The sequence below is a fragment of the Arachis ipaensis genome, chromosome B9, assembly GCF_059453495.1.
Source record: "Arachis ipaensis isolate K30076 ecotype BB chromosome B9, ASM5945349v1, whole genome shotgun sequence".
NCBI lineage: Eukaryota > Viridiplantae > Streptophyta > Magnoliopsida > Fabales > Fabaceae > Arachis > Arachis ipaensis.
In genome coordinates, this window is record NC_142444.1 from 156,408,424 (window position 1) to 156,419,524 (window position 11,101).

General features: G+C 34.4%; 2 protein-coding genes across 3 annotated transcripts; both read right to left on the bottom strand.

The window, feature by feature from the left end:
* Positions 1 to 1,268: 1,268 nt before the first annotated feature.
* On the bottom strand, positions 1,269 to 6,166 carry PP2AA2 (protein phosphatase 2A subunit A2). Of its 2 annotated transcripts, none has more exons than XM_088499535.1 (13): positions 6,052 to 6,166; positions 5,214 to 5,627; positions 4,878 to 5,124; positions 4,592 to 4,704; positions 4,129 to 4,208; positions 3,756 to 3,897; positions 3,542 to 3,622; positions 3,001 to 3,105; positions 2,591 to 2,773; positions 2,401 to 2,493; positions 1,941 to 2,080; positions 1,785 to 1,851; positions 1,269 to 1,693 (listed from the first exon to the last, which is right to left on the bottom strand). In XM_088499535.1, the coding sequence occupies exons 2-13, from the start codon at positions 5,598 to 5,600 to the stop codon at positions 1,574 to 1,576; spliced, it is 1,758 nt and encodes a 585-aa protein (XP_088355661.1). In that variant the 5' UTR covers positions 5,601 to 5,627; positions 6,052 to 6,166; the 3' UTR covers positions 1,269 to 1,573. The 2 variants fall into 2 exon arrangements, with proteins under 2 accessions (XP_088355661.1, XP_088355660.1); XM_088499534.1 differs by having other exon boundaries at positions 5,854 to 6,095.
* Positions 6,167 to 7,803: 1,637 nt separating this feature from the next.
* On the bottom strand, positions 7,804 to 10,343 carry LOC107616560 (cytochrome P450 CYP73A100). The gene is made up of 2 exons (XM_016318510.3): positions 9,401 to 10,343; positions 7,804 to 8,754 (listed from the first exon to the last, which is right to left on the bottom strand). Exons 1-2 carry the CDS (start codon positions 10,273 to 10,275, stop codon positions 8,022 to 8,024), a joined length of 1,608 nt encoding a protein of 535 aa, XP_016173996.1. The 5' UTR covers positions 10,276 to 10,343; the 3' UTR covers positions 7,804 to 8,021.
* Between the last annotated feature and the right edge of the window lie 758 nt (positions 10,344 to 11,101).

An 11,101-nucleotide genomic window follows, 5' to 3' on the forward strand; every position in this document is an offset into this window, starting at 1 on the left:
GAGGAGACGTTATATTACAAGATCTAAGAATACTGGCCCTGCTTGAATGCAAAATTGGAATTATCCTTAGAGAAATCCAGGTGGCTAATTAGCTCAGTGATGTGCATTACAAATAAAGAAGAGAGAGAGAGAGAGAGAGAGAGAGAGGTAAGGCAATGAGAGAATAGTTTGGAGAGTTATTTAAAGGGAATGAAGAGTGGAGAGAAAGGGTGAAGTGGTGGTTGGGAATGCATGCCTCAACCCCCGTTTGGAGTGATAAAAACATGTTATTTATTTATTTGTCGGATCTGGTGGAAGTTGAGACTTGAGATTTCTCACTCTTGCTTGTCGTGTGAAGTAATGTACTGAATAGCTACAGATGTTTGATGGCAAGTTGGTGATAGACAGAGTTATAGTGTAGTTTAGAAAAAGTGATGGAGCTTCTTTGAAATAAGGGTGACAGCAGATAAGTTAGGATGGGATTCAAGCTCTATTCTAATTTCTAATTTGCCGGTTTAAACCTCTCAATCTGATTTCTATTCACATTCTAAAAATCTTAATTTGACCATGTCCAATTCAACTTGCAAAAACAAATTTATATTCACTCAAACACATTATTTAGAATTTAGTTTTGATGCCCCAACAATGTAAAATATTTTACACATTTTATCATATCAATATTATTTATATATTATTAACAAATTGAATTACTAATTTGGTGACATTAAATATTTGTTCAAAAGAGAGGGATTTTGATTCAAATCTCCTGTTGTTCATTGTATTTATTTAAGATTTTATGAACATGCACGTTATATATTGATTTTAGTTAATCTAACAAATATAATGGCACAATTATTAATTGCTTTTAATTAATCTAACAAATATAGTGTCTTATCTATTATTATTTATAGAATTAGGTGTTTGAAATGTGTTACTTTCAAACTAGCGAGAGAATAAGAGAAAAACAAATCCTCTGCCCATAAAATAATATAAAGAAAAACACTAGAAGTCCAATACTTTTTATCAATGTTGGATAATATTTTAGACCAATACTTTATTTCATATTCTTAAGATCTAGAAATTAAAATTTAGTATAAAAATATTTTTGTTGACTAAACATTAGCCATGTAGCTAATATAAAAGCACACTCCTCTCATCTCTTGTTCAAAATTCCTCCCAGGCAAATTGAAATCAAAATGCAAGAGAAGGGTGTAAAAAGCAATCATAGCGCTTGGTAGTTGAAATGCATAAGCAACTCGTCACCTGGGGGCTAGAGGTACAAGGAACAATTAAGGAACCTATGCAAAATGAAATAAAGAAAAATCTTACATGCGAGCAGTAACATGATTGTACAAGGCGCAAGACTAAGGAACCTATGCCAAATGTAAAAAAAAAAAGTAAAAACATACAGATATCTGAAAATTAACGTATTATGGGAACTAAATCACATCAATTCTTAAGGAGTATCGTGTCACAATAAACGATATAGCTATTAATACAGTTACGTGAGTATTATCATGGTGATGGGAAATATTAGCACCCTCTACCCATCTAATGGTGTCCTCGTCTTCAACACCGGCCGAAACATTTCTGTCTAGCTAGACATCATGACATGATCGATTGCCTGAAGAGCTTGGTTGGAAAAAAATCGCACATCAACATCGGGATCCTCGCTGAGCTCAACCAAACATGGACGGATTGTCTTCTCCACCACCTAAATGGCAATGACGTTCCCAAAATTAAAGTGGAAGACAAACAAAGAAACAGAACAGAGGATGGAAAGCACAAGAAAATACGACACTTACAGACTGATCAACGATGGGGAAGATGGACTCTAATACCTTTGCCACATTGAACTTGATGTTGGGCACTCTGAGAGTGAAAAGGCATCCCCATCAGAAACTATAGCATTACATTTACTCAAACGCTATGACATATAACAAACTTCAAATTATAATTACCTATCTTTTGATGCAGCAATAACAACAGGCAACAACCTTGAACAAGTGATTTCAGCACCCATGACAGGAGCAAGCAGAGAGATTGCTCTAAGAACGGTCATTCGATACAAGTAGTGTGGATTGCTAATCATATCCAAAACCTGTTCACACACATCATACGATATTGTGAAGTTGCACTCGTGTGTGGTTGTTATAAAGCAGATATTTAAATAAAAAGCATTTTCGAATCCTATACATATGGAACCTATAACAAGCCCATGGTATATAATGTTAATATTGACAACCCCAAATCGGTTAACACAGACCACAGCCAAAAGAACACAGGCTAAACAAATAGGTATACTTGTATAGGGACCGATTTCCAACATATAGTAAAGGCACAGACAAAAGAAAAAACTAATTGGGACAAATGCAAACATACTATGCGATGGTATATAATAAATTAAAGTAAAAACTGAACCTGTGGAACTATGTGCTGCATAGCCCATTCAGGACCAAATTCTTCAGCAAGGCGTTTCAAGTTGTTAGCAGCAGCTTCACGAATTGAATGAACCTGCATTAAGCATTCATAGAGTAAGTAGAAATAGTCATCTGTAATAGTGTGGTTCCCAAGATACCCTCACACTAGCAGGGAAGAGGATAGCAGAAACCTTGTCTTGTAACCATTGCATGCAAAGAGCACCAAGCTTGTCATCAAAGAACCCAACCCCCAATTGACTTGCCAATAAGGGTATATATTCAATTATTGCAAGCCGGACCCTCCAATGCCTATCCTCAGCGAGTTCAACAATGGCAGGTAATAAAGATTGAGATAACAGATCAATTCCAATAACCTGTAAGAATAGCTTGATCAGCATAACTTTAAAAAGTCTGCTTTATTTGCTTGATTCATACTTTCTGCAATTATATGGCGGCATGCAGACATAGGGCAAAATGAAAGCATAAACTTCACATGCTAGAATTAATAGCATTATTGGATGAAAAGAAAAAAGGGTTATTCAAAGAATATAAAGCATTCTGCAACCTAAAACAACTTAAGAACATGTAACCAGTTAACAACCTGATTTACTTGATCAAGCTTGCTGATGATGTTTAGGCGCACATCAGGAAATTCATCCTTCAAAAGGGAAAGGAAAATAGGAAGAAGCTGCTCGATTGTTGCCTCCTGCAATGAAGATAAGGTAGAACTAGAATCAGATTAACACTAAAAGATACTACCATCATAAATGGTGAAGGGTATAGAATGAGAAAAAATTAAAAAGAATAAAAATTTTGGATAAATTTTAATTAGATGAAAAAAAGAAGGCAGTATTTATTAGAAATTTAAAAATAAAAAGGCTAAAATCCAATGCCACAAAAATCAGTTGAAGAATTAAACTAGCACAATCCATCAAATTTAACATAAGGTTGCATACCAGCAATAGGCAGAAGTTAGTTACCAGAATAACAAAAAAATATGCCACCCATAAAAGTATATAGATAGCACAATAAAAACAATAGAGAATAAATTTATATTATTGCATTATATGAGAACCAAGTACATAATGGTGAGGAGTGATGAAATTCACGTAGTTTATGAACTTCCCAATCTAGAACGTTACCTTTCCTAATACAGGAGCCATTCCCATTATTACTGAAGCCAAAGCAGAACGTACATGCTGTGAAGAATCTGATGACAGTTCCTGCAAAAGTTGTTCCAAAGTATTTAAACCTGTAAATATAGTTTTAGAATACTGAACTACGAAATCAAAACAAAATAGAGCCTTGGTAACATTATATATGTATTAAGGGTTTCTATTTCAAAGGTACACACACCTTCACACAAGGAAGAATGTGCTGAATCGCAAGATCTGGACTTAAAATCCTGCAAAATTTGGTCACTTTTCCAGCAGCTGCTATGCGTACTTCAGCTTCATTATCTCGAAGCAACCGCACATAGGCAGGCACCAGTTCCGTCCTTTTTACAAAGAAATAGTTTGATAAGATCTTAAGAAAAATAGATATATTTGAAAGGACTTCAGATTTTAGCCTTGTTAAACATAGGAGGAAATCAATATAATTATAGGAATCACATCTTCAACTATCACCATAATAAGCCCAAGTCCCAACTAAAGAACATAGCTCATAATCATAAATCAATATATTCACATACACGCAGCAGGTGTAATATTCAGCTGAAAAATAATACCTTGTAGGTTCGGGGCCTACAGCTTCACAGAGCTCATATAATTGATTTGCAACCATGTAACGTACGCGCCAGGACTTATCCTATCCAGGATCAGTTAAATAACATCAGGCGATTAAAAGTTGTTTTTTTTTTTTTGGGGGGGGGGGGGGGGGAATTGATATGGTAGAAAAAACATAGCACAGGATACCAAGCAATGGCTATGTTTAGGAATTTAAGTGGGAAATTAACACAATCATGAATGAGAGATGAATATTTTAAACTAATAAATAGTCTCGAGTTTCATGTGTGAAATCAGGAGAAGTGTATAATCTCTGGACAGCCAAAATCCATAAAATTCAGTTGGAACAAAAGGATAGAAAACTTGGTATATATAGTACATAGTTTGAAAAATGAAATCTGTATATGGTACATACTATTAAGTAAAGATTTTTTTATTAACATTTTAATCCATGCTTAAGTGTACCTGGGAGAAGTTAACAATAACCGGGAGTATATGCGCAACACAATCTTGAGGCTCCAACAGCTTGCCAAGAGCTGCACAACCCTCCACAGCTAACAATCTAACAGAATCTTGATCTGTTCAAATTTAAAATAGCAACTACATATTAAAATTGAAGAGATGTGTGGGGGGGAAGCGGTGTTTCAATGGGAAAAAGATAATAAGCTATTCACCATAATCGAACACACTGGTAATATACAAAAGAAAGACATTTCCCCATCTAGAAAGAACTATATGTATATATAATTACCATCTTGAGTAAGATCATCAAAAATTGACATGATGTCTGCCTTCAAATGAGCATATTCAACTGTTGCAGCAAATTTTCCAAGATTTGATGCAGCAGACCTCCTAACCATTGGCATGTCATCTTGACATAACTGACTGTATGTCGACCTTAGCTCTGCCTTTGACGGTTCTGGTGCACTTGGATATGCAATATGAAATAATCCACATGCAGATACTCGGGCAGTAAACCATTCACCTGCTGCCAACCTCTGACCAAAATTTATAACATGAATTAGGCAGGATACAAACAACACCTCCTGAATCATAAACAAGCACTAAGGAGGAAATAATTACTGACCTTCACCAATGGGATGAAATGTTCAACCAAATCATTTTCTCTCATTTGAGATCCAATTCTACAAAGTGACTCCACTGCTTTATCCCTGACACAAGTTTCCTCAACAGTGCAAAGTGTCTCAAGAGGTGGGAGCAACACACTAGCATGCTCCACTCCACCAACATAAGGAATGAACACTCCCAACTCTTCTGCCATAGCAAGAAGCACCTCATCATCATCATCATTATTTTCACTCAAGAACGGAATTAACTCCCTTCGCGTTCGCTCCTCGCCAAGTGCACGTGCAATCGTGGAAAGCCTGCGAATAGAGTTCAACCGTAGCTGGATGTCATCATTCTTCAGCTCATCTATAAGCACCGCTATCGGATATAACGGTTCATCAGCCATGGAAATTTCCTTTTATTCCAAAAACCCCTGGCATAATCAACAAATTAATCAAATTGCAATAAGATCATATATATCTACAAACTACCAAAATAAAAAACAGATACTTAGCACTGAATTTTGAAATCGCCTACCAAAGTATCTTGAACTAGAAATACTTTACTTTAATTAAATTAAATTAAGCTACAGGCTACTCAACTGGTGTGCAATTAAAAATGTAAATGAAATAGAAGTAGTGAATCGAAGAGGTAAATACCGTAGCGAAGATGTTTGTAATTGGGGAGGTAAGTAAGCAGGAATTGGGATCTAGTGTTGAGTGAATTAGGGTGCAGTGGAGTGGAGTTGAGAAAATTAAGAATGCATCAATGAGAGACAGTATGCATGGACACCGGAAACCCTAACAGCGATGAAAAGAAGACGATGGAAGAGAGAGAGAGAGAGAGAGAAGTGTTACCAATGTTTTTCAACGTGGTCACACGCACACAACCCCACGGAAATGGCGTTTGCTTCGCATCTCTATGCTTCTCTACAATTTTTTACCCAAACGCACCGTTCCACGCATTTTTCATAAGGTAGTAACTAAAAAAAATGTAGAGAAAATGACAAATAGATCATTGACTTTTTGTCCCGCAGATATTTTTATTCTTGATCATTGAAAAATTTAAGTCTTTGACCTTCACAAAATTTAGACGGATCAGTTCCTGATGGAGGCATTTAGACGGAGTGACTGATCCGTCCAAATTTTGTGAAGGTCGGGGACTTAAAAGTATTTTTTAATGGTCAGGAACAAAAATGTCTACAGGACAAAAAGATCAAGAACCTATTTGTTCTTTTCTCAAAATGTTAATTTTCAAAAGAATAAGTATAGGGAGTTAATTGCCTAAGCATACAATATGTACAATGGAGGTTTAAAAAATATTAGAGATATAACCACTAGTGTTACATTGTCCTGTCAGGTTACGCTTTTGGGATGAGTGATTTCATGATATGGTATTAGAGTTTTAGATTTAAGCTTTTGGAATAAGTGGTTTTATGACATGAGAGTATGGTTATTCTAGATAGTATGGGTAATGTTCATTTTATTTATAGACCAAAGATTTAGCCCATTATACACATTGTACGCTTAGGCTATTGGTTCCCTAGCAGTACTCTTTTCAAAATGTAAAAACTGAACATTCATATCTACTAGGTAAAATTATCTAATAATTTTTTAAATATTAAATTTATGTAAAGATAATTAGATGTGAATTTTTAAAAATATTTATATAATTACATTATTTAAATTATTCAGTTTTTAAATTTAATAATAAAAGATTTATTTAAACACATAAATGTTTTAAATAAAATTGATAATTGTATAAAAGTAAACTCTAAAATAAATATTTTTTATTTGTCATTTAATTACATTAAAGCATATGAATTATTTCTGAAATATTGGATATAATAAAGAAACTACTCAGACAAACATTGTTAGAATAATCTTTATATAAATATGATGATTGAAAATGTTAAATAATATATTTGATTAAATGATTTAATATAAATATTATATTTGAAAAAAAAAATCCTTAAGCTCAAATAAAAGTGCAAAATATAAGCGAACGTGAGTGGATCACTCAGCCTAGATCGGAGAGATGGGTTCAGTGGGCAGTTTGGCCTCTATCGTAATTCGTAACAATCACTAATATGCATCTTGTCTTCAGGTAGGGATGGCAACGGACGGGTTTTTGCTTTATTCAACTCCGTTCTGTCGTGCAATAACTCGTATATAATCTGTCCTGCTTCCACTCGTGAATAGTAAAACGTTGAATCCGTCCTGCGGGTATCTGTCTTGTTCGTCTCTATAATTATTAAAATTTAATAAATAAAATTAAATTTTAAAATTTATATAATCATCATCACATACATAACATAAATTAAAGTAAAAATTTAAATATGATATAATATTATTAATCATTTACTAATTATTTTACATATATTATACATATTATATATTAAAATTATATATATTATATATATAGCGTGGCGGGTATTATCCCGTCTCGATGCGAGGCAGGTAATTATCCGCCCCGAGCGAATAGGGACTGAGTGAATACCCGCGAGTTCGGATGGTATTGCCATTCCTATATTCAGGATAGGAACTAATTTAAATGAATCGTGCTGTTATAAAATTTGGTGTATAGAAGAGTAAAAATTATAATTAAAATTTTGAGAAAAATATGCATACTACATTATGTCTTTTTTTTTTTTTATTCTTCGTTGAAAAACACCTTCCCCGTAAATATAACCTAGTAATTTTGGTACACTTATGAATTTTATAAGACAAGGTGATGTGACACATTACACAGAATAATTGAGAAAGAAGAAGCAAACAAACAAGGAAATACAATTTGATTTTGAAGTTGACAAGAGGAAAATAATTTGCTAATTAATTGGATGAAAAGAAACAGTGGAATGGTTAGCAATGTGCAAGCTGAATTGGCCTCCTTTTTCAGTGACATTAATCTTGTTTGATCCATTTGGAGGTTTCATGTCAAAGTTTGTTACCAACTTTGCAATGATCAAAGCCAGAATTGGCATTGCAAGAATGATCCCAGGGCAACTCCTCCTTCCAACACCAAATGGCAAGAACCTGAAATCAACCTTCCCTCCAGCCACTGCTTCTGTCTCACTCTCCTCTTCCAAGAACCTCTCTGGCCTAAACTCTTGAGGGTTCTTCCACCATGCAGGGTTATTTGCAAGCCACCATGCATTCACTACCACCTTGGACTCCTTTGGAATCTTGTACCCTCCTAGATTTGCTTCCTCAAGGTTCATGTGTGGCACAAGTAGAGGAATTGGTGTGTGAATTCTTAGTGTCTCTTTCACTGTGGCTTGTAGATATGGCAGTTCATGCAGGTTAGATTCTGTAACTGTTTGGTCTTTAAGCACTTTGGATATCTCATCACGAATCTTTCTTTGGACTTCTGGATGGTTCACCAACTCTGCTATTGCCCATTCTATTGACCACAGTGTTGTCTCTATTGCTGCAACATTTATGTTCTCTACAATGTAAAGCACATTCTCTTCACTTATTTCTCCCTTCATCTCAGCATCTATGATGTGATCAATTGCACAGCTTATCTTGTGCTTTTCTCCATTAGCAGCCATTATATTTCTGTACAGTAAGTCACATAGGTGTTACAATTTTATATTTGGTCCATTTTAATCTGGATAGTATTATTAATTGTTAAATAACTCTCCTTTAGTTAGGCAGTTAATGACAGTTAAATTATTCATTTGTTCTGTTAGGTAGCGTTTGGTGGAGAGACAGAGACGAAAAGACTGAGACAGAGACTAAGAAACAGAGATTGAAATAAATTTTAATATTCTGTTTGGTGCAAAGTGAGATACAGAAATTAAAACAAGAATGAAATTCTAATTTAATTTGTACAAAAGAGTAAAATTGGAATTAATTAATTGAAATGAGAATATTTTAGGTATAAAATGTTATTAAAGTTTCAGTTTCCATCTCTAAAAATTTTAGTCCCCTGTGTCCCTACTTTTTGGAGGTACTGAAATACTGAAATTTTAGGGACAGAAACAGAAATTTTAGTACCAATCTTTAGACCAACAAACATGATACTAAGTCTCTGTCTCAATACCTCAAAACAAACAATACCTTATAGAATTAAGGTATATAAAACATAAAATTTAGGTCCCAATTCTGAATACAAAATTTAAGTTGAATGAATGAATGTTGAATACCATTTGTTACAAATGGAAATTAAATGTAAAATCAAAGATTTATTTTACTTTCTTACCTCCTTTTCTCAATGTAATAGTTGTTGAAAAATGCCAACCTCCTAGTTTGCAAGTCCTTGCACTTGTTGAGGTAGCCCCTCAAGAAGGGTCTAAGCAGAGGTATAAAATCTCCATAGTTGTACTCAAAGCTCTGTGCCAAACGGCTTCTCTCAGAGTTAAACTTGGTAGCCTGAATGAACAAAGGGTCCTCTTGAGACTCAAACTTTGCATCAAACATCATTCTATACATGATGTTATACAGCATCAGCTGAAGCCTCCTTCTGATAACTATCCCTTCGCTCCTCACTTTCTCAACATTGCCATTGAGATCATGCACCACCAAATCCATCTCTTCTTCCCACATGTTGCTGTAGTTATGGACAACCTTGTTGGTGAAAAATGGCAGGGTCATTATCCTACGCATCTTGCGCCAATGATCACCATAAACAGTGAACACCATGTCTTGTCCATTGCCAGTGAAGATATCAAACACAACGTTTCGAGGGCGAGAGCCGAATTCAACACCTTGTGAGTGGAGGACTTGGGTGGCAAGTTCTGGATCAGATACCACAACCAAGTTCTTGGAACCAAGTTTGAGAAGGAAAACGGGGCCATAGTGTTGTGAGTATGAAGCTAGAAGACGGTGGTTGAGATCATTGCCAACTTGTAACCAATTTCCAAATATAGGAACAGAGAGAGGCCCTGGAGGGAGTGTGGTAGAAGAGTTCTTGTTCAAATATAGGAACAACGTAAACACAAGAGTGGCAATAGCAACAACGAAATTTGAGGAAGGGAAAGGAATAGAAAGTTGACAACACAAGAGTTTTGTAATTAAGGTAAGTGCTAGTGTAATAATACTAGTGTAAAAGACTGGTTTCTTGAGTTGAAGTCCCATGTTTAAATTTTTTGTGTGCAAAAGAATAATTAAGGCTAGGAATGAACTACTATATGTATATGAGTGGGTTGGTTAGAAGATATTGAGAGTAAGCTTATATATATATATATAGGAATTCCCCACAGTTTGTGATTGAATCCATGGGCTAGATTCATTGGTATTTCAAACCAAGGTAGGAAGATTAATTTCGAAATGTGATAGGTGAAGTCAAATATGTCGAGTTAGTAAAGCCAACATATGAAGCAGACTTGAGCAAGTGGTATATATATTTCTATAATATATTCTATATATAGAGTCAAGCCAACCGTGGCTGAATATATATATTGCATGCTACAGTAGCTAATACTTTTTTATTTAAAAAAATAAAAATCATTGTAAAAATATAAAAAAAAAAATTTAATTTTAATAAAATTTTTTAAAGTGTTATCAAAATTATATAATTAACATAGCTACTATAATAATAATAGTCAATTATTCACCATAATGTTTTTATAGCTAACTAATACGCTAATTGATACTTTCTCCTTTTTTTTTTATCACTATAAAGTTTTGGTATATCTTTATATCAGCGTTTCAGTGCACAAGTTTTGGGACATTAAAAAGTTTATTTATGGAGAGGAGAGATCAACACACAGACACATACATAGCTTATGTAGTATTTCTTAGGAATCTGATATTGGTCACGTTGTGCAACGTACATTATCCTAATAATCAAGGTCACAAAGCGTTATTATATTATAAATCTTACCAAAAAACTTTTAAACTTGAAATCAGATCTAAATCTACTGATTAGGAACATGTTCCAAGAAGTAAAACTAAATCTAAG